Source organism: Lynx canadensis, chromosome E1 (assembly GCF_007474595.2).
Source record: "Lynx canadensis isolate LIC74 chromosome E1, mLynCan4.pri.v2, whole genome shotgun sequence".
Classification (NCBI taxonomy): Eukaryota; Metazoa; Chordata; class Mammalia; order Carnivora; family Felidae; genus Lynx; species Lynx canadensis.
The window spans coordinates 40,642,796-40,665,550 of NC_044316.2; the positions used below are offsets into that span (position 1 = coordinate 40,642,796).

A 22,755-nucleotide genomic window follows, 5' to 3' on the forward strand; every position below is an offset into this window, starting at 1 on the left:
CGGAAGACTGGGGTGAAGCTAAGGGGGTCGGTTTATGGATCCCGTGAGCCGTCCGGGTGCCCCCAAAGCCTTCTGAAAATGCAGGAACCTGTGAGGTCAAGATTGGCCTCCCTCAGTGACTTTCAATTTGGAGCTGTTGCCACAGAGACGATCGAAGACGCTCTGCTTCACCTGGCGCAGCAGAACGAGCGAGCCGTGCAGGGGGCTGCCGGCCGGATGGGCAGCTTCAGGGAGACCCGGATCGTGGGTGTGGACCCAGGGCCCGGGAGATGGTTTTGTGGGAGACTGGGGCACCTGTCTGGGAGGCACCCCAGCCTGGAGGTTCTGTTTGCCTTCTTCATTCAAATAAGTGTCGTTAGTAACCACTATATGCGAGGTACAGGGGATACAGTGATGAACAAGATAACACCAGCACCCTACCCTTGATTTCAACCCATGTAGAGTGCTTCTCCACACCGCTTGGCACAGAAGGACAAAATAGAGATTCAGCCCCTGCTTTCAAACCATGCCTAATCTTTAGAGGATATTAGAACAAATCTGTAAATGACCAGGTACAGGTACTGTTAGTTAAGTGACATAGCAGATAAAAGAAGCTTTCTGGGGATGGAAAGGAGCGATAGTGTGAGGTGAGGTTAGGAAGATTTAAGAGTGTTCTCCAGGCATGGTAGACCTCAAAGCAGGATGAGGTTTTGGTTGATGAAGGTGGAGGAGGGGGGCAGCATTTCTACCAAAAGGGGCTAACCTGAGTAAAGCCATGGAAACAGGGAAGCTTAGGGTGAGTGGGGGTACAGTGGTTAAGTCCAGGTTGTCCAGAGCAGGTGGAAGAGGAGTTGAAATTAAGACCAGAAAAGTAGTTTGGAGACATTCCATACGGGACTTTGAATGCCAAGGGCCGGGGTGGGGGACTGTTTATACTTGGCTTAGTAGGAAAACAAGAAGGCATTGAAGGTTTTCAAATAGGGGAGTGATATGACTGTAACCTTCCCCCTAGAAAAAATTATTTTGGCTGCGATATATAGAATGGAGTGGAGTAGGGAGGGATAGGGGAGAGGTAGACCAGTAGGAATCTTCTGTCACTAGTTTAGGCAATAGGGCAGAGGGAATGACAGGGGAGGATGGATTAAAAACATTTCAGAGACAAAATCTTGGGTTCTGCCGTGGGTGAATTTAAGAGGTGGAGAAGGCAAAGAAGACCATGCCAAAGGGTTGAGTCTAAGAGAATGGGAATATAGTGGTGCCATTAAGAGAAATACATACATCTAGTAAAAAAATAATAAAACAGGGCATGACTTTTGTTTGTGAAAGAGAACAGCTTTGGTTTCAGATCCACTGGGTTTCAGGTGCTTGTAGAACCTCTAAAGGAAGGTTTCTAGTAAGATATTTAAAAAAAAAGTCAGAAGAGAGGTCAGAACTAAAGATAACGGTTTTGGAGTTATCTCCATAGTGATACTGTTGAAACTGGTAGAGAATGAGTCTGAGAGGGAGAAAAGAGAAGCAGGTCAAAGACATTTCCTCCCTTGGGAAACATTTTGTGTTCAGGCAACTGGAGTAGGGAGAAGAGTCATGAAGGAAATTCTTAAAAATAGGGAGATAGGAACAGAACCAAGGCACCTCTGGAAGCCAAGAGGAGAGTTTCAAGAAGGATGATGGTCAGCAATTTCAGCTGCCTCAGGGATATGAACGACGGGATTGAAAGTTGCAAAAAGGTGATGATGTTTAACAGTTTGGACCTGTTTTCTGGCCTTTGAGACCATCATTTCGGCAAGTTGATAAAAGTAGAAGCCAAACCACAGAACGTCAGGGAATTCACGAGGAAGTGGAAGCAGCAGGTTTGAGCAAAGGCTCTCAAGAAAGTTACAGTGATGCAAAACTAGCTTAAGAGGATAGAAGGGGAGGGTCTTTCAGGTAAATGATGTATGTTTTTAAGTGCTGGAGGGAGAGCCAGCAGGAAGGGAAAGCGTAACCATCACCTATTGCATCTAACCCTAGCTCAGCTTGCTTGGCAAATTAAACTAGAAAATAGAAACAACTGCCCAGATAATTCAGTCCCAAACCAAACCCAAACAACTACACACACACACACACACACACACACACACACCCCGAAGAAGTAAGGCCTAACCTCCAGCAAACAAAAGGACTAATAACACACAGTTACGTGTGCAAGGGTATTTTCTTAATTGCTTAAACTAATTATCTTCTGCATTGAGCACTGCTAGCAGGGCTTTAGTTTCTATAACACCCAGGTTTGTACATATGTGTAACATGTGTTGGGCAGACTGTTCAACTGTCTTGCGCCAGCTTAACTTTTATGTGCCTAAGAAAGGCAAATTTTCTCTGAAGACACATGGTCATTTGACTATGCATAATTCTTTGCTAACCGGTGCTAAAAGTCCCAAGTTCTGTGGGAGTTTTCTTTGTTGAGAACTAACATTTACCCTTGTTTCCACCCTCTAATGATAATGCAAACTAAATAGAATTCTATCTGGGGCTGTTCTTTCAAAGAGAAACAGAGGCGGCCTAAGATTTTGCCAAGGTATCTTGCCCTTCCCATCTTCCCAATGCCCTCGCCCCCCTCACAAAGTGGGCTGTGGTCCCTGACGTAGGGGATATTTCTTCAAAACAAGCCACTCCCCAGTAACAAACTTGCTCCTGCGGACAGGCTCAGCCACTGCAGATTTACCCAACAAACGGGTGGTGGAGAGATGGTGTCCAGCTGTAAGGTGAATCCTGTTTGTAAAGCAATGGGAGTTCTCCAGAGGGTGGTTACTAAACAAACACTGTTACGAAGAGTATTGAAGCTCCAGGAGGGACTTTTCTGTTCCTGTCAACATTCCACTGAAAACAGAATATAGGGGTTAGGGTTTTTATCCATCCAAGACTCTCTCTTGAAGCTGGAGGTTCCCAGCATGGTGTAGAGGCCAACTGGACCAGCTGGTATGTTTGTGTGTAGCTGGCCAAGCCTTTTATCAGCTGAGACCCACAGGAAGGCTCAAGGGTCACCAAGGGGGCTCTGTCCGCTTGGATCTGCCTGTTGGCAGGAAAGGGAACTAAGCTCAGCTTGTGTTGTTCCAGTCTCCCCCTTCTCAGCCCCTGACCCTCTTCCCTCGGCCCCCTCGTGGCTTTTACACACTGCCAGGAGTTCACGGAGTGGTTTTGGTTGCACCTTGTGAATTAGGCTCTTCTTTTCTGTTTTGGCAGAGTTTGTTTTTCTCCTGTCTGAACAATGGTGTCTGGAGAAATCCGTGAGCTACCAGGCTGTAGAAATCCTAGAAAGGTAAAGCCCTGAGCATAGGTCTTTGTGAGTGGTACCTCTCAGAATAGCTAATGTCTCCAAGTCTTAAAAAAGTACAGTTGTCCCTTACCATGAGGCCTGGTTTTACACCCTCTGTTACTTACAAATGCACATGTCTCACCAAGGGACTGATATCGGAGAGGAGGAGATATAGCATAGTTCGATAGCACAAACTCCCTTTAGTTTGAGTGAGTGCGGATGGTTTACTCTCCCCTGCCCTTCCTTACAGGTTTATGGTTAAGCAGGCAGAGAATATCTGTAGGCAAGCCACGACCCAGCTGAGAGAGAAGACGGAGACTCAGAATTGGAAAGCTCTGAAAGAACAGCTTTTCAACAAGTTCATCCTGCGTCTTGTGTCATGTGTTCAACTGGCGAGCAAACTTTCCTTCCACTACAAAGTAAGGAACTGGGGTCTCTCATGGACACCTGAATGTTAGGAGAAACCAGCTCGTCCAAAGGTGACTGTGAGAAACCTGCTCCTAAGCTAGGTGTTACTACTCCTGTGGAAATTCCAGAGTGTGATTATGCTTCCTAGGCATACCTCCTACACATGCGCACACACACACACACACACACACACAGTCACACAGAGGCAGTTATTAAATAGCCTGAAGTTCTGTTCCCAAAGTATAATTGCTGGACAGATGCCACCATTCATACAGGTCACCTTTCCTCCCCTTGGACTCAAGGACAGTTTACATAAGGTGCCTGAATTACCAACAGACCTATCAGTATTAAAGACAAATGGTCACATTTATAGGGGATAAAATGTTTCCATACCCCTACCCAATGCCTGTATAGTAAAATACCATTCACTCAACAAATGTTCACTGTCTTCTATGGTCAGATGCTGCACTAGGTGCCATGGGTACAACATTAAACATATGCCTGCGATCTCAAGGAATTTATTATCCAATGAGAGAAGACATGCAGGCAAATAATGTGGGAGAGTGCTCTGATTAGTGTAAATACAGATGGCTATGAATGTACACCCACAGCCTTGGAGAGTCAAGGAAGTATATTTAGAGACCATGACTTTTTGAAGGGGGTATGGGCAGGAGATGGGAAGGTCCTTAAAAAAGATGGAGAGGAGTTAAGGAAAGTGGGGAGGGAGGAGGGGGAGGAAAGGGAGATCCAGACATAGGAAACAGCATGCATACAGGCCTGGAGAGCTGGACGGGCTCAGAAACTGCAAGTAATCCTATATGACGGCGTGGGGGCGTAAGGCGCAATTACTAAGAGAGAAGACGCGATGAAGGCATGGGCTGGATTGTGAAAAGCTTTGTATACTGTGCCAAGATGTATGACCTTTATTCTGACACCCTTCTCTCCCTCTCACTGTTTTGTTTTTCTTTGCTCAGATTATCAGCAATGTTACAGTCCTGAATTTCCTCCAGTCTCTGGGGTATGTGCACACTAAGGAGGAACTGCTGGAGTCAGAGCTTGATGTTTTGAAGTCCCTGAACTTCCAAATCAATCTGCCTACTCCCCTGGCATATGTAGAGATGCTTCTGGAGGTTTTAGGTACTTTATTACGTGTGTCAGAGAATATGGGTTGGAGTCGTCCATAGAAGGCAACAAGAATGTGCCCAGAGGTCTGGAAGCCGTGGAAAGAACCTGCCAATGAGAAACAGCAGGAAGTCGGGGGTGGGGGGGAGCAGGAAGACTGTGTCCCCAAGTGTCCCCTCTGGTACTTGTCAGGGAAGGAAACTCAGGTCTCAGCACCTGGCTTCTATTTGGACTCACTAGGCACTCTTGCTGTAGGATCAAAGAGGTGATTTTCTAGAGAGGTATGAGATAAGATGGGAACAAACAAATATACTCTTATCTGTATGTATACTGTAGATGGAGATTTCTCTACCTCTCCCTTTATCCTTTTTTTCTTTAACGTTTATTTTTGAGAGAGAGAAAGAGAGGGGGGGGGAGGGGCAGAGAGAGAGGGAGACACAGAATCTGAAGCAGGCTCCAGGCTCTGAGCTGTCAGCATAGAGCCTGACATGGGGCTCAAATGCGTGAACCGCAAGATCATGACCTGAACCAAAGTTGGATGCTTGATGGACTGAGTCACCAGGCACCCCTCCCTTTATCCTTTAAAATTGACCTCCTGGGGCACCTTGGTTTAGGCTCAGGTTATGATCTCATGGTTTGTGAGATCAAGCCCCATGTCAGGCTCTACACTGGCAGCACGGTGCCTTCTTGGGATTCTCTCTCTCTGCCCCTCCCCTGCTCGAACGCACACACTCTCTCTCAAAATAAACATTTTAAAATTGACCTCCAAAAAAATAAAAATAAAATAAAATTGACCTCCCAACTAAAGAGATTTCCTACAGAACTCATTATCATTAGCTCAAGAGCTTTATGTCACATGACAACGGTGATTACGGTCAGAGAAGATGCACTTAATGTTCTTTACCATGCCCACACTCCATCTAGGATACAATGGCTGTTTGGTCCCAGCCACACAGCTGCATGCAACCTGCCTGACCCTGCTCGACCTTGTGTATCTCCTGCACGAACCCGTATATGAGAGCCTGCTCAGGGCTTCAATTGAAAACTCCATACCCAGTCAGCTGCAAGGGTAAGGGAACTCCTTTAGGGTAGGCCTCTTCCAGAAATAGCGAGTTAGGAACATACCTCGAGAACATACCATGGGAATGGAATTTCCCCAGTAAGGCATCCAGGCCACAGATAACCTGCACAGGTTACCTGTTTTTAATTAACTTCCAGTATTGCTTGGATGCAGATGACTAAGCCCAATCAGCAAAACTCTGAAGTATTTCGTTTTAAATTTAAATGACTTCAGGTAATTAACATACTTTCTTTCTTAGTTCTTCCTTTATGGCTGCTTAAATTTGAGATTACTGGACGGCCCTTATAGTCACAGGGCTGCAACTTGGACAAAAGTGTTTGATTACTGTAAAGTCAGACTGGTAAAAAGACTCACAGTTACATTTGTTAGGAAGACCGATGGGACAACAAAAGGCCCATAAATGAGTCAGAAGGCTCAGGTTTTAATCCCAGTTGGGCTGGGGAGGGGGTCAATTAGCTATTATTTGGCCATTTCCTTCCATATCTCAAAAAGTCCAAGATGATCAACATAAACAACTCTTAGTTGAAGTTCCATGACCCTCGGGTTTGGAAGATCAAATTTCATTCTAGCTCCAAAATTAATATGGTTTTAATCACTCAGGGAAAAGTTTGCTTCAGTGAAGGAAGACTTCATGCTGTTGGGAGTAGGAATCATTGCGGCAAGTGCTTTCATCCAAAACCATGAGTGCTGGAGCCAGGTACGCACCACTGAGCAGGACCAGCACGGTCAGAATTCACTTAATAGAAAGCATTCTCCCATCAGTTAAAGGAAAAGAAAAGACAACTTCTAAATAAGTCAAGACCCAGGATTAGGATGAATAAGCAGGATTTGGGAGAGGAAATGCTAGAGTAGGTCTGAAAAGCGCTCTCCAGTTTTTCCCTTATGGAGCTGGAAATGGAGGTCCGTGTTCAGCTCGTTCATTTCCCTTTCTGACAATATCCACTATCATGTTCAAGTCCAATAAGTATATCGTCCCAAATAGAAGACAATGTCAAGGCCCAAGTGTCCCATTTATATTTCACAGACCTTATCTCCAGCACAATGAGATGTCTAGCAGAAACTTTCCAGGCTAACACTATCAGGGTAAAGGTATCCATCCTAATGTAATTTGGCCATTGGCAAACACTGGGATCTGGATTTAATCATCTCGGTAAACTCAGAGAAATGAAAAAATTTACATCTGGCTTGAGAGAACAGCATGAGCGATGTGTCTGTGCACTAAAACACGTGGAGATTATTTAGTAATAAAAAAAATCCGTCTATTTCTGAAGGTTGTGGAGCATTTGCAGAGCATCACTGGCATTGCCCTGGAAAGCATCGCTGAGTTCTCTTACGCAATCCTGACTCACAGCGTGGGCGCCAACACTCCAGGGCGACAGCCTGTCCCCCCCCACCTGGAGGCCAGAGCTCTGCGGGCTGCCACTTCCTCCAACACGTGAGGCGGGCTCCACCTGCCAAGTATTCAACAGCCTTCACCACTGCGCTTATCCCTCCTTTTGTTTACTCTTCAACTCAGGGTACAAAAGTTCCAAGTATCTTTTGGACTATGTTTTGTGTTCCAACTTCATGTGCACTTTTCTGCATCGGACAAAGAGTTAAAGTTGACAAGCATGTCCTTTTTGTTGTATCAGACTGAAAATGTCAAGGAGCTGGGAGGAGATAGAACATTAGTGAAGTTGGTTCGTTTTTGTTTAACAAGGTATTTATAGCTTTTCCTTAACTGTTCATTTCACTGAAAGAGAACATAGGATGTGGAAATTAGTGTTAACCAAGGGCTTGAAAACCGAGACTGTTTGGGTGACCTTGACTGAGCATCAAGGAGGCAGCCTTTATTTCCCCTTAAAGTTGTTTAACATCTCTGTTCTGTCATTGACATGTACACAAATAGGGCTTCCTCCACAGCTGTCTATTGCCATTAGTCTTTTTTAAAACTAACACCAATCCATCTCTAAACATGTTTCAACAGAGCTTTCACATACCTGCACTTGAACTCAATACTCCCAGGATACAAAGTGCTCTATTTTAGTCAACAAAAAAACCAGCAGTGCACTTCTGGGCAGTTATCAGACTGCAGTAAATCTTTTATTACAAATAATTAAATCTCTCCATAATGTCTCAAACAATATCAAACACCATTTCATATCTCTAACAGAGAGCAGAATAGGCATTCAGCACTGGAAGCAAGTGAGGACAAGTGTTAAATTTCAAGCTTCTGATCACATCATCTGGTGACCAAAGCTTATGTGTCATTTTCTCACGTTATCCAGCTGTACGTCTCACACATCTCGTCGTCTCAGTGGAGACAAAAGTTTCTATTTCATATTGTAAGTGCAGGAAGTTGAGAGAGATAAAACCCAGTGAAAACACATTGATCTCAATTCAACTCAGTTAACAAAACAAAAACAAAAACAAAAACAATTTTAAATTAGTTGTTTTGAGGGGAGAGAGGGAAAGGAAGGTTTGGGGTTAAGAGTCAAACCTATGACAAAGGCTGATAGCTGTACATGACACATTGTAGCCCTGGAAACTGTCACATGATATCCTGAAATAAAGTGGCTTTTGTAGATTTTTTCTGTTTTGGTATTGTAAACATGTGCTGTTAATAGTACCCGAATTTAATTTAAAACATTTTTTTTTTTTTTTTTTTGCAAACAAAACAAAATTTAAAGCCTTTAAGGCAAACATCTCCCTAAGAAAAAAAGTCATTTGTTATAAAACTGTGAGGATACCCAAGCAAGACCCCACTTAAGATTCGTCAGCATGAACTTGAGAGCTTTTGTCCACTGTTCCTCGGAGTTAAACTGGGTTTTGATGGAATAGGAGCCGCCACTGCCTCCCGTGTCTTCAATCTTGCCTTTCTCCACATCCATCCTGCAGATGCACACAGCAGAGCTCATTAGTAACTGAGATCCGAGTTAAGTCAGTTCAGGCAAACGGGCAGGGACTTGATCATGGGACCATTCACGTCATTTTATCTATTAAAGAACTCTTGGCGAGGAATGGTAGTGTATTTTGGATTTGCTTAAAAGCCAAACATCAAGAAGGCTGTCACAAGAGCCTCATTGTCATTGCAGAGTACAGGGACAGGACACACACCCAAACAAATGAGAAGCCTGGAGCAGAGGGTAAGTGAGGGTTACAGTACCCCTGACTGTTTTCCTAGGCATCCCTGAACTCATGGGGAGAGAAGGGAGGCAGGAGAAAAGAAATGCTTTGTTTTGGGGTGACAGAAGCAGCTCAGCCTTGTTCTCTTGAACTAAGGTCTGCATCTATCACCGGGCTCCTACAACATTTGACCAAAGGAAGCATTCCTATGTATTTCCAAGGGCTTAAGAGGAAAGCTTCCTGAAATTAGAGAGCCAGCTTGAGCTCTGTGCTAAGAAAATCCCCCAGAGCACCGAAGAGAATATGTGACCAGATGGTCATATTCTGTCCTGCCTATAATGTTGAATCACTCTTTGCCCATCAGTGTCATGATTTTGCTTTCCTACCACTTAGACTATGTTTTGCCTCCATTCTTACTGTCCCTTTGGTTATGCTCTATTTGGTCCTACTCTAGGTTCATGGAGCATTAGGGAATACTGACCTGTAAGGAAGACAAAAACGTGTCTCGCCTTTCTCAACCTCTTCTTTGAACTGCTGCACACAGTCCAGGAAAGCCACCATGGCATGGTCAAACTTGTTGTCCCAGAAAAACCGCAACCCCCCGGAACAATATAATGGCAGCTCCTGCCCAAGAAGAGAGAACTGGCTGAGGGTGTGGCACCAAGACAGGCTACCAGAGAGTGTTCCCAAGACTCTCCATTTCTCAAGTCCTGTTTGTCTGTATTTCACTGGAAGCAGTAATCCTGGGCAAATGCAATGCCCAGGAACTGTTTTATCACCAGAGATGTATTAAATACCTCACAGTGACTCCCTTCCTAGCCTACCATACACATCCCCCTCTGATCTGCCCTTAGCCCTTTTCGACAGACTGTAAAAACCTACTTTTTGTCTGTAGGCCCCAAAGAGCTAATCCTGAACTAGACAAGGCATTGAACAAGACATAGGATCATGAGACACCTCCACCTAAGGAACAAACTAAGAAATGCTATTATCAAAAGCAAAGCATTTTGTCAGGAGGTACCAGGATTCTGCATCCCACTGAAGATGGGGCTTCCCAGAGTACCTTAGATTTGTCTGTCAGAGACTCCAGATATGAATGGTTTCCGTAGGGAACAAGTCGATACCTAAAATGGAGACGCATACAGAGGTGGATACAGGGCTCCTCCTGAAGTGATTATTGAAATGTTATGACCCAGTGATTTTCATGCTTCATCCTATCCAAGGACTACTTTTACTATTTCCACCTCTGTCTCTCATCTCCCCATAGACTCCCATGTTTAAAAGATTCTGTTTACTGAACTACATTTATTACATTAATTGTCTGGGGGTCTTTCACAGGTAAATGTAGGTTTTGGTTTAGGCTGAAAAAAAAAAAAAACCAAAAGCTAAAAACAGCCTGAGGAACCCCCAAGGTTCTGGAGACGATGGGTTGGGGACCACAGCTACGGTCATGCAGCTCAAGGACTGCTTGATGAGTGGAAAGCGACTTTTCTGGGAGTCTCTACCAGAAGCCGACCAGAAGCCGACGGGAGTCTCCACAGGCAGAAAACTCTCGGTGTGTTGTGAACAAGGGTTCTTGCCGCAGCAGAGGAGAGTACCAGGCTGGAAATACAAATTACATCAAAGACATGCCACACCCGGGGGGCGTCTGGGTGGCTCAGTCGGTTGGGCGTCCGACTTCGGCTCAGGTCACGATCTCGCGGACCGTGAGTTCGAGCCCCATGTCAGGCTCTGTGCTGACAGCTCAGAGCCTGGAGCCTGCTTCAGATTCTGTGTCTCCCTCTCTCTCTCTGTCCCTCCCCCACTCATGCTCTATTTCTGTCTCTCAAAAATAAAAATAAACGTTTAAAAAAAAAAACCAAAGACATGCCACACCCCAAGAAAGGGGTGCACTTCTTACCTCTGGAATTTCAGACCCATCTTATTGGCCAGGGCATGGAGTAGCAGCACTGTTTGGCCCCACGCAGCATTGATCTCATTCCACTCCACAGGAACACTGGGCAGGCGACCCAGTCGGAAGTTATTGATTGTGCCAAACTGTCCACTGTGCCTAAGGCAGGAGGGCAGGAGAAAATACAGGGAGAACTCAACACTCGGCAACTTTGAGACTTCCTGTTTGCACCTAAACGCTGGTATAGATCTCCCTCATCTCCAGATTCATGGTAAGCTTTATCTGGCACTTTATTTTTTCTTAGGTAAGCTCTACACCCAACGTGGGACTTGAACTCACAACCGTGAGATCAGGAGTCATATGCTCTACTGACGGAACCAGCCAGGCGCCCCTCTACTAGGCACTTTATTTATTTTAATTTTTTTTTTTAACATTAATTTATTTTTGAGAGACAGAGAGAGACAGAGCATGAGCAGGGGAGGGGCAGAGAGAGAGGGAGACACAGAATCTGAAGCAGGCTCCAAGCTGTCAGCACAGAGCCTGATATGCGGGGCTCGAACTCACAAACCGCAAGTTCATGACCTGAGCCGGTCGGACACTTAACCGACTGCGCCACCCAGGCGCCCCTCTACTTGGCACTTTAAATACACATCTGGGGCGCATGAGTTGGCTCAGTCGGTTAAGCATCCAACTCTTCATTTTGGCTCAGGTCATGATCTCCCAGTTTGTGAGTTCAAGCCCTGCACTATCAGTGCAGGGCCTGTGTGGGATTCTCTTTCTCTCTGCCCCTCCCCTACTCGCACTCTCTCTCCCAAAATAAATGAACTCAACATGTTAAACAAATACAAACATAGATAGGTAGGTAAGTAAATAAATAAATATATGTCCAAATGTGAGCTGTCATCTTTACCCCTGGTGCTCAGATGCCAAAGTAGAAACAGGGGCATCACCCTTGAATGCTCTCTCCCTGCTCCCTCCCCTCAAAAACCACCAAGCTCTCGGGGTGCCTGGGTGGCTCAGTGGGTTGGGCGTCCAACTTCGGCTCAGGTCATGATCTCGCGGTCCGTAAGTTCGAGCCCTGTGTCGGGCTCTGTGCTGACAGCTCCGAGCCTGGAGCCTGTTTCAGATTCTGTGTCTCCCTCTCTCTCTGACCTTCCCCCATTCATGCTCTGTCTCTGTCTCAAAAATGAATAAACATTAGGGGCGCCTGGGTGGCGCAGTCGGTTAAGCGTCCGACTTCAGCCAGGTCACGATCTCGCGGTCCGTGAGTTCGAGCCCCGCGTCAGGCTCTGGGCTGATGGCTCAGAGCCTGGAGCCTGTTTCCGATTCTGTGTCTCCCTCTCTCTCTCTGCCCCTCCCCCGTTCATGCTCTATCTCTCTCTGTCCCAAAAATAAATAAACGTTGAAAAAAAAATTTAAAAAAAAAAATGAATAAACATTAAAAAAAAATTAAAAAAAAAAAAAAAACCCACCAAGCTCTCTTGATTGGACTTCCTAAATCTCTTCCATTTGTCCATTTTTTCCCAAACTCCAGGCCACTGCTCTATCTTTTCCTGCATAGAGTCCTACTGACAAGTCTCCTTACCAGAGGCACTGTCCTCTCCCCGCCCCGCCCCCATCATCTCCCACATTGCAGGTGAAACTATCATTTACAAATGCAAAAGTAATTATGTCACTTCCCTGCCTAAAATGCTTCAGTGGTTTCCAGTGCCTTTTGGATGAAGTCCAAATCCCTTAATGAGGCCTACAAGGTCCTTGGGGGAACTGGTCACTCTCCAGTTTCATATCCTGTCACTCTCCCCTTCACACTCCATCTCCAGTCACAATAAGCTCCTTTCAGTTCTTCGGATGCCCCACTCCCACGTTCCTCCGTGTCTTTGCACATGATGTTCCTCTGCCAGGAACAAGCCCCCTCCCTCTGCAAACTTCCACTTCATGCCTCAGCTTAAGCATCAACCTCCCCTGGGGAAAACTCTGCATGCGGCCTTCCCAAATTGGGCAAAGTGTCTTTAGGTGGCCCCAGAGCACCCGAGGGTTACAGCTATCATACCGCATAACAACAGTCTGTCACGTATCCGTCTCTTCCACGAGGCTGTAAGCAACCAGAAGGCAGAACGCATGTTGTTTGCTGTTGCCCTTCTGGCACTTAGCATAGTGCCTACCACGTGGAGATACTCAACAGATACTAGTTAAATGGATGAAACGTCGAATAAATACATCAATGACCCTAGGGGTTAAGAAATCAGCACCAGGCAGATGACAAAGTTTTCACGGGGCTGGAGGGCTCAGATCTTTCCCTTTCCTTGGGAGACTGAATGTCACCAAGCTCTAGAATTCCAACCCCCTGAGATGTCTATCCCATCACAAGGAATGAAAGCAACCTGGATGGGGAGACGACGCACAGCCCTATTTCATGGAGGCGGGCACCCCGGCTTGGCGGTCACCAGCAAAGGCGCAGGCGTGCAGTGCTTTCCGGGCACTCCTCACCCTCCAACCCGCATTACCAGATGTGGAAGGTTGCATTAAAGACGTTGGTTTTCTTCAGCTTGTCCAGCTGCATCTGGGCGTAACGCATCTGGTTTTCCACACTCTTCAGCTCATCGTCCAGCTCCAGCTGCTGTCGCTTAAATTCACTGTATTCCCTCTGATACCTGTGAGCAGCAAGGTGGCCATTGAAGGCTGTAGGTTCAGGGCTAGAATTTCTCTCTCACCACCCCCCAGAACGATGTATTCTAGTGGTTATGGTTAGACCTAGTTACAGCATCCTTTCCATTTGGCACAGATCCCATTCAAAGGAACATACAGATCCTAGCTGTTTTGCCTGCGAGGGACAGAAATGTCTCAAATTCCAGCTGCCCACGTGCAAAAGATAGAGGCAAACAGGACTCTTCCTAAACCAGGACCAAATGCCTCTTGTATTTCTAATTTTTTTCCAGAAGTGGGGTCAGGGCGTTAAGAGTGGCTTCTTCCAGGAACTGACCACAGGTGAACTTCCAAAACTTCGCTTCTGTGCACTTACTGTCCTTCTGTATAGTTGGCATACACCATTTCCGATGTAACTTGTTCACTCCTTTGAAAACATTAACTTTTTTCTCTGTCCATCACTCCCCCAACTTTAGTTAATGTGGATACTGTGTCTCCTCCACTACACAGGGGGTTCTCTCAGGTCAAGATCACCAGTGACATTTCCGGGCTGGGAAAGAACGAATGTAGGCCAACACGTCCATCTTTCCAGAGGAGGATGCCAGCTTCGGTGGCTGACTTACCCAAACGAGCTCAGCTCCCCCCAGGGCAGCAGTGCAACTTAGAACCCTTCTTTCTCTGCTCTCTATTCAACCAACATGCTTTTTTCACTTAATCATGCTGACCCTTCACACATAACCCTCCCAACAGACCTTGAGAAGCAGGGCCCGCAAACAGTATGTGGGATCTGGAGCAGACATGCTACCAAACGACAGGCGACTGCAGCTGACAAACTGCTCAGACACATTCAGTCAGAAGCCGCTGCTTCTCCTGGAGCCTCGTGGGAAGGGAGACAGAGGAACAGGGTGACCACTCACTGAGCTTCCTCCTGATCCAGTCTCTCGGCCTCAGCCTGGACCTTCTCGAGATTTTCTGCCACTATCTTGCGGTTCTTTTCCACGTCTTCCAGCTCCTGGATCAGCCTCTCCTCCTCTAACGCCAGCTCCTTCAGCTCCATCTGTAGCTGTCCACTGTCATCCTCGTTCATTTGCTCTAAGATCTCTAAACAGCGTCTGCCAAAGACACGGGCAGAATACACTCACCGCGGGGAACCTGTCATTCTGTTTACCTGAGCGGAGCACGGCGCCTGGGTAAGAGCCAAGCAGTCTCCGAGCAGTGACAGCTGCACGGTCCAGATCTCCGTTTCCGGGCACTGGCTCTAGAGGCACTCACTTGTAGTTCTGACACTCGTTTTCAGTGACGTTGAGCTGAGTGTCCAGCTGGTCTAAAAGGGTATCTGTGCATTCCTCACACAGTGGGTGATCCACATCTGTCTGGCCTGACATGATGTCAAAAAGGTCCCCAGTGACCTGGAAGCGTGGGGTGTGGGAGAGTCAGGGGAGGGCCTGCCCCAGGCTACCTGCCCGGCCACCCCCTCTCCCGGCCAGGCCCGCCGCCTGATGCTGCTACAGTGCTGACTTGCCTTCAGTCTTCGGCTGAGGTTCTCCATGGTGCCGCCATCAGATGCCTCCCCGATCAGAGTGAAGCTGTTGGCACTTTCTGTGGACATCATCCTGCAGACAGCCCCCCGCCCACGGGCCACATGAGGGAGCAGAGAGGCCTCCTCCACTCCACCTACTGCAGTGGCAGTGGCAGAGACTCTCAAGCACTGGCTGAGGGGCCTCAAGGCGCATACCCACTCCTAGCCCGACTGACCTCCCAAGGGTACCTCTCTCCCAAGGGAAGGCCATGCTGGTCTTCCACAGGGGCACTCAGCACGAAGGTTGGCCTGGATGGACTAAGGAGGGAGAGGGGGCATCAAAAACTGACATGTGTGTGTGTCTATAGTAGAAAAGGAAGGAGAATCAGGAAAGACCATTTTTAAATATCATACCCCTCACCAGCAGCCTTCACATGCATCAACGATTAAGAACTTGAACATCTAACAACATCTGCTATTTTAAAACTTTTCAAGAGCCCCTCTCTCTTATTAGTCATTCACTCCCTCAACTTTTCTCGATTCTTCGTCATGAGAGCTACCGTCCCTTCCCACTGTGTGAATGGCTACAGGAAAAAATCAATACTGGAAGGTGACGGGCCAGGTATAAGAGAATACGTCCTTTCTGGAAGAGCCAAAAGGCTAGATGAGGATTTATTTCCATCACCTGGCTCCAGGTCTCAATTCTGGGTTCCATTAAAATTCTACTGGCCTTTGGCAAGGAACAGGGGGCTGAGGAGTAGTAGGCACCTGGCTGGGGGGATGAATCTGCGAGAGACACCATCCTGGCGAGTTTCAATAAATGGCTCCTGGGAAGGAAATAAGAGGGCATTAGAATTCTGGCAGCTTACAGGGGGAGTCTATTTCCCAAAGAGCCTCAGAACCATTTGGCTTTACCTTTGATTGATAACCACAGGGCCTGATAAACCAGAGATGTAAGAAATGGGTATGATCTAGCCAATCCTTGGTATATGTGCACTAAGAAAGGACCCCTCGGGGCGCCTGGGTGGCGCAGTCGGTTAAGCGTCCGACTTCAGCCAGGTCACGATCTCGCGGTCCGTGAGTTCGAGCCCCGCGTCAGGTTCTGGGCTGATGGCTCGGAGCCTGGAGCCTGTTTCCGATTCTGTGTCTCCCTCTCTCTCTGCCCCTCCCCCGTTCATGCTCTGTCTCTCTCTGTCCCAAAAATAAATAAACGTTGAAAAAAAAAATTAAAAAAAAAAATAATAAAAAAAAAGAAAGGACCCCTCATACAGACAAACCCCAAGTCCCATGTGATTTTTTGTGGCAAACCATGTGATATCTATGTGATAGTAGTTATTGTGTGGTTAAATCTGCATTTTCTTTTTTTTTTTTTTTTAATTTTTTTTTTTTCCACGTTTATTCATTTTTGGGACAGAGAGAGACAGAGCATGAACGGGGGAGGGGCAGAGAGAGAGGGAGACACAGAATCGGAAACAGGCTCCAGGCTCTGAGCCATCAGCCCAGAGCCCGACGCGGGGCTCGAACTCACGGACCGTGAGATCGTGACCTGGCTGAAGTCGGACGCTTAACCGACTGCGCCACCCAGGCGCCCCAAATCTGCATTTTCTCAATACTGACCAGTCAGGGGTAGGGGAGAGAAGGCCCTAAATCATGGCACAAGGAAAAAGGCAGATCAGACTGCAATGAAGTTTGCCATGGCATACGACAAGGTAGATGATTTATATGTTTTTGATACTTTGACATAATTGATATGTCATCAAACTCTTATGACATCTACCTTCAGCAAAGAAAATTATTACTAACGTTACCGCAGCTTAAAAATGACATGGTTCTCTGATACTGACAATCCCTTCTGGCTAGCGTAATCATACTCTAGTCCAAACTGAGACACTTTTGAGAATGGGGAGCAGTAGATATTAATAATTAGCTAGGACAATAGACATAAACCAGGCATGCCCTGGGATGACCTGGACACATAGGTCATCTCACCTCCTACCTCTAATGGCTTGTAATTCTGCTTCAAATAAAAAACCCCTCCCCACATTTTTAAACTGATGCCTCAGTCAGTAATCCTGTAACCTCAGGTGTACTTCTGTACCTCCCCAACGACCCACAGTGGCCTGATCATGTAGAATGTCTCTTGTTAACCAGAGTTTCCAAAAGTCTGGGCACTCTAGAAGCACCAAGTACCCTGCAGAAACCCAGTTTGCATTCCAGTGTTTCATACTTCTCCTGAGTTAGCCTCTTCCTCTTGGGTCTCTCCTGGTTTCACCTGGGCTGTGGCAAGTAATGGAGCTAAGGACAAGGAAAATATTGAGTTAGAGTCTTAACAAAGCCAGACTGTGTATGAAAATACGGGAAATAATAAAAACAAATTCTCATCACCACTCCCACCTCCACCTTTTTAATTTTTAAAATTTATTTAAAAAATTTTTTTAATGTTTATTATTTATTTTTGATAGAGAGAGAGAGAGAGAGAGAGAGAGAGAGAGAAACAGAGACACAGCACAAGTGGGGGTGGAAGGGTTGGGGAGAGAGGAAGACACAGAATCCAAGTAGGCTCCAAGCTCTGAGCTGTCAGCAAAGAACCCGATGAGGGGCTCGAACCCAGGAACCGTGAGATCATGACTTGAGCTGAAGTAGGACGCTTAACTGACTGAGGCACCCATGCGCTGCCTTCCACCTTGTCCTTAACGTTTATTTTTGAGAGACAGACAGAGTGTGAGTGGGGGAGGGGCAGAGAGGGAGCACAGAATCTGAAGCAGGTTCCAGGCTCTGAGCTCAGCACAAACTGCGAGAGCACGATCTGAGACAAAGTCAGAAGCTTAACTGACTGAGCCACCCAGGCGACCCACCACCCTTTTCTTAAAGTACCATTTGCACATAGATGAAATCTCTTATCTTCTTCCCCTTGCCCCCATTAAAATCAGACTAAGGAACTGTTAAACTTTTTCCACTATATGGTGTCATGATTGTGTTTTGAATTTTTTTTAATGTTTATTTATTTTTGAGAGAGAGAGACAGTGTGTGTGTGTGAGAGAGGGGAAGGGGCAGAGAGAGAGGGAGACACGGAATCCAAAGCAGGCTCCAGGCTCCGAGCTGTCAGCACAGAGCCCGATGAGGGGCTTGAACCCACAAACCGTGAGATCATGACCTGAGCCAAAGTCCTATGCTTAACCGACTGAGCCACCCAGGAGCCTCTAATGGCTGTGTTTTTAAAAAGACACCTTATTGAGGCGCCTGGGTGGCTCAGTCGGTTAAGCGTCCGACTTCAGCTCAGGTCATGATCTCATAGTTCGTGGGTTCGAGCCCCGCATCGGGCTCTGTGCTGACAGCTCAGAGCCTGGAGCCTGCTTCGACTTTTGTGTCTCCTTCTCTCTCCGCCCTTCCCCTGCTCACACTCTCTCTCTCTCAAAAATAAACAAACATTAAAAAAATTAAAAACAAAAAGACACCTTGTCTTTCAAAAATATTTACCAAAACATTTACAGTATTTTTATGTTTGGGATTTGCTCCACGGTGGGAGGGGAATAGATGGGGCTGTAGATGAAACATGATTAAATAGGCACTGATAATTGTGGAGGTGATGGGTATGTGAGGGCTCATTATATACTTTGAGGTTTTCCACAACAAATGTCAACATCCCCTTTCCTCCAGAATAACTAGGAAGGAAAGTGAGGGAACATGAGGAAACTTTCTACATCACCATGATCTGAGTTATACTGAGTTATTCATTTTGTCAAAAATGCACAGCTAAAGACGACTGGCTGGCTTGGTCAGGAGAGCATGCGACTTAATCTCAGGATTGTGAGTTTGCGCCCCATGTGGGGTGTCGAGATTAAATAAATAAACCTTAAAAAATTTTTTTAGGGGTGTCTGGGTGGCTCAGTCAGTTGAGCGTCCAAATTCAGCTCAGGTCATAATCTCATGGTCCATGAGTTCAAGCCCCGCATCAGGCTCTCCGCTGTCTGTGAAAAGCTTGCTTCAGATCCTCTGTACCTTCCTCTCTCTGCACTTCCCCCCCCTCTCAAAAATAAAGATTAAAAAAAAATTGTTTTAAAGCACAGCTAACACTTGTGCATTTAAAGACATGCCAATTCACATGAAAAGACGCTCAACGTCGCTCCTCATCAGGGAAATACAAATCAAAACCACATTCATATACCACCTCACACCAGTCAGAGTGGCAAAAAGGAACAAATCAGGAGACTACAGATGCTGGAGAGGATGTGAAGAAACGGGAACCCTCCTGCACTGTTGGTGGGAATGCAAACTGGTGCAGCCTCTCTGGAAAACAGTGTGGAGGTTCCTCAAAAAACTAAAAATAGATCTACCCTGTGACCCAGCAATAGCACTGCTGGGAATTTACCCAAGGGATACAGGAGTGCTGATGCACAGGGGCACTTGTACCCCAATGTTTATAGCAGCACTTTCAACAATAGCCAAATTGTGGAAAGAGCCTAAATGTCCATCAACTGATGAAAGGATAAAGAAATTATGGTTTATATACACAATGGAATACTACGTGGCAATGAGAAAAAATGAAATATGGCCTTTTGTAGCAATGCGGGTGGAACTGGAGAGTGTTATGCTAAGTGAAATAAGCCATACAGAGAAAGACAGATACCGTATGTTTTCACTCTTATGTGGATCCTGAGAAACTTACCAGAAGACCATGGGGGAGGGGAAGGAAAAAAAAAAAGAGGTTAGAGAGGGAGGGAGCCAAAACATAAGAGACTCTTAAAAACTGAGAACTGAAGGTTGATGGGGGGTGGGAGGGAGGGGAAGGTGGGTGATGGGCATCGAGGAGGGCACCTGTTGGGATGAGCACTGGGTGTTGTATGGAAACCAATTTGACGATAAATTTCATATTAAGAAATAAATAAATAAATAAATAAAGACATGCCAATTTATTTTTTAAAAAGAATAAAAAGCAAAATAATTGAGCGGGGATGGGAGATGAGTGAAGATATAGAGAACACAAGAATGGCAGAATGTGGCTAATTGTTGAAGCTGGGTCACGGATACAAGGGAGTTCATTACGCTGTTCTCTTGACCATACGATGGAAATTTTCCATAATAAAAGGCTAAAAATGTATTAGAGTTAATTCTACTCAAAAAAGAGAAATTGGTAGTAATGATAATAGCTAACATTTATTGAGTACTATTTGCCCAGTATATTCCTAAGTACTTATGTTCATCATATTTGATCCTTACAACTATCCTGAGGTCATTTTACATTTTACAGATAAACCAAGAAACCAGGGCTTAGAAAGTACAGTAACTTGCAAAAAGTCAGTCAGCTAGTAATTGAGTTATGATTTAAATCCAAGCAGGCTGACTCTGGACCCTTGAGCTTATTTAAACTACCTATTCAGCCTTTTTGTTCCTTTTCTAACTTTATCTTACTGTGGGACTTTAAGACTCTGTTCCTCCATTTACCAGCTGTTGGCCACTGATAAGTCACTTAAGCTCTCTGAGCCTCAATTCCTCATGTGTAAAATGATGATTGTACTCTCCCGTAGGGGCTGTTGCACAGACGAAGTAATGCACGCACTGCACTTGGTATATGGTAAGCCCTCAACAAATGGTGCTTATTATTATACACACACATTCCTTTACTCTGAAACAGCAGGAGCAGAACACTAAGGACCTCTCCTTAGAATAGGAAGCTCTCAGAAGGATACAGTGTCAGAACTTCTTCACGTTCCCAAAGAGAAAATAGGGAGCCCGAGAGATGAAATGACTTTCCTAGGTTCATACAGCGAGAGTCTATGGCCGACTACAAAGATAGCTACCTTAAGACCTACATCTCTAAAGCTGCCCATTTTCCACGATCTTGACCACCCTCTTTTCAAGGGTCTCGCTGACCTGTGAGCTCCTGGATAGTGACACGGTCCAGGATCTTGAAGCTAGTGTCCAGTTTCAGGGGCTGGCTGCAACGCTGGCACACGAAGCTCACCTGCATGGTGCTGCTGGACGTTTTAGACCCCTCCATCCCTGCGGCGGTGGAGAGGAGGCGATGTTAGGGAGAATCAGCGCCCTCGAGCCCCTGGTCCGAGGCTACCACCTGCCTTGCTGGTGTAGTCAAGGGGGCAAATCCTCGCCCGCGCCGTTCCCTGTAGGAACGGTCTGATACCAGGCAGACCCGTTTCCGGGGCAGCGCTGGCAAAGGCAATTTACCAGCCCAGAGTCAGGGAGGGGCTGCAACAGGGGCCGTCAGGGTTCCCAGGCTCCCTTCTAAGGCCCCGGCTCAGCCCCCGACGCCCGTCACCTTGGAACCCGGTGCCCGCCACCGTGGTCCGGTCTACCGCGGGGGCACCGTGGCGTCGGGTCTGCCCCGGAGGGAGGCCTCCAGAACTGCCATCGCCCAGTCTTCAGCTACTTCCCGGTCGGCCAGGGGAGGACTTCCGCCCGGACCGGACGTGACGCCACGACCGCCCTGCCGGCTCTCCAGAGGTCAGAAAGGGTCCACTCGCCTACGGGCCCCGTCGCGCCCCCTACAGGCTAAGCTGGGAAGCGCGGCAGGCGTCGGCGGGTGGGCAAAGGTAGCGAGGGGAGGTGAAGGACGAGTTTAGAATGAGGAGACTGCCGGTTTGTAATTCTGTGACTTTTCTTTAGATTTGTCACTTCCGAGCGGAACCACTTTAATTCTTCTTGCAGTATCAGTTTTAAAAGTTTCTCCTTGGGAGAACCCGGCTTTCTTTTAAACACCCCTGAAAGTGGTAGACACACTTGGAGGGGAAGGTGAGAAGGTAAATTTTATTGTTTTATTTTATATTTTAAATTTTCAGTTATTAATCAGGAAAAACCGAGCCCTTCTGATACTAAATATTCAGATATTAAAATTATAAAACGAAAACCTTTTTGTCTTGGTGCAGGAATAGACCGATCAATGGAAATAATATAGTTCAAAAATAGACCAAGTGTACAGGGTATTTAGTAGGTGGTAAAGCTAGTATTCCATTTCAGTGGGGAAATGAACTACTTAATAAGCGATGAATGGAGCCAAAGAGCCTGAAGATAGTAGATAGTACGTAGTAGTGAGCTGAATCTCTGCCTCCCTGGTTACACCAAAGAAGCTCCAAGTTTGGTCACAAATTTAAGCATCAAAAATACAATGATTGGGACGCCTGGGTGGCTCAGTCCTTAAGCCTTTGACTTTGGCTCAGGTCGTGATCACATGATTCACGAGTTCCAGCGCCCCCATCCGGCTCTCTGCTGTCAGCACAGAGCTTGCTTTGGATCTTCTGTTCCCCTCTTTTTATCCTTCCCCTGCTTGCTCTCTCTCTCTCAAAAATAAATAAACATTAAAAATATTTTTTAAAAAAATACAATAACTAAAGGCACTCGATGAAAGCATTTGGTGAATATTTTTTATAATCTTGGAGTAGAGAAGGTCTGTCTAAGCAGGACATGAAAATCAAAACCCGAAAAAAGGAAAATATTGAATTTTACTCGTTAGAAATTAAAACTTTCTGCACCATCAATGACACTGTAAAAAAATTTACAAAAGAAAAATGTAGAAAATGGTTGCAGCTCAAGATAGAAGGGAATTTCCTCAATATACAGAAGTCTATTCAATCCATAAAAATACCAATGGGCCTGGAATGAAATGGGCAAAAAATATGAAAACGCAGCTCACAGAAAAACAAATGATTGATAAAGAAATAGATGTTTCATTTAATTTGTAACGAAGTCAATGGAAATTA

At 46.1% G+C, this 22,755-nt stretch overlaps 2 protein-coding genes across 3 annotated transcripts; one reads left to right on the plus strand and one right to left on the minus strand.

Annotated features, from left to right (window-relative positions):
- The first annotated feature begins 78 nt into the window (after positions 1–78).
- On the plus strand, positions 79–7,324 carry CNTD1 (cyclin N-terminal domain containing 1). The gene is made up of 7 exons (XM_030296952.1): positions 79–247; positions 3,202–3,277; positions 3,525–3,693; positions 4,657–4,819; positions 5,729–5,873; positions 6,486–6,582; positions 7,157–7,324. Exons 1-7 carry the CDS (start codon positions 79–81, stop codon positions 7,322–7,324), a joined length of 987 nt encoding a protein of 328 aa, XP_030152812.1.
- A 606-nt stretch (positions 7,325–7,930) lies between these two features.
- Positions 7,931–21,450, minus strand: BECN1 (beclin 1). Of its 2 annotated transcripts, XM_030296950.1 has the most exons (13): positions 21,318–21,450; positions 20,915–21,043; positions 17,271–17,338; positions 15,812–15,870; positions 15,293–15,361; positions 15,047–15,137; positions 14,797–14,933; positions 14,442–14,636; positions 13,386–13,532; positions 10,891–11,040; positions 10,054–10,114; positions 9,472–9,614; positions 7,931–8,756 (listed from the first exon to the last, which is right to left on the minus strand). In XM_030296950.1, the coding sequence occupies exons 2-13, from the start codon at positions 21,039–21,041 to the stop codon at positions 8,588–8,590; spliced, it is 1,416 nt and encodes a 471-aa protein (XP_030152810.1). In that variant the 5' UTR covers positions 21,042–21,043; positions 21,318–21,450; the 3' UTR covers positions 7,931–8,587. The 2 variants fall into 2 exon arrangements, with proteins under 2 accessions (XP_030152810.1, XP_030152811.1); XM_030296951.1 differs by lacking the exon at positions 15,293–15,361.
- Positions 21,451–22,755: the final 1,305 nt, after the last annotated feature.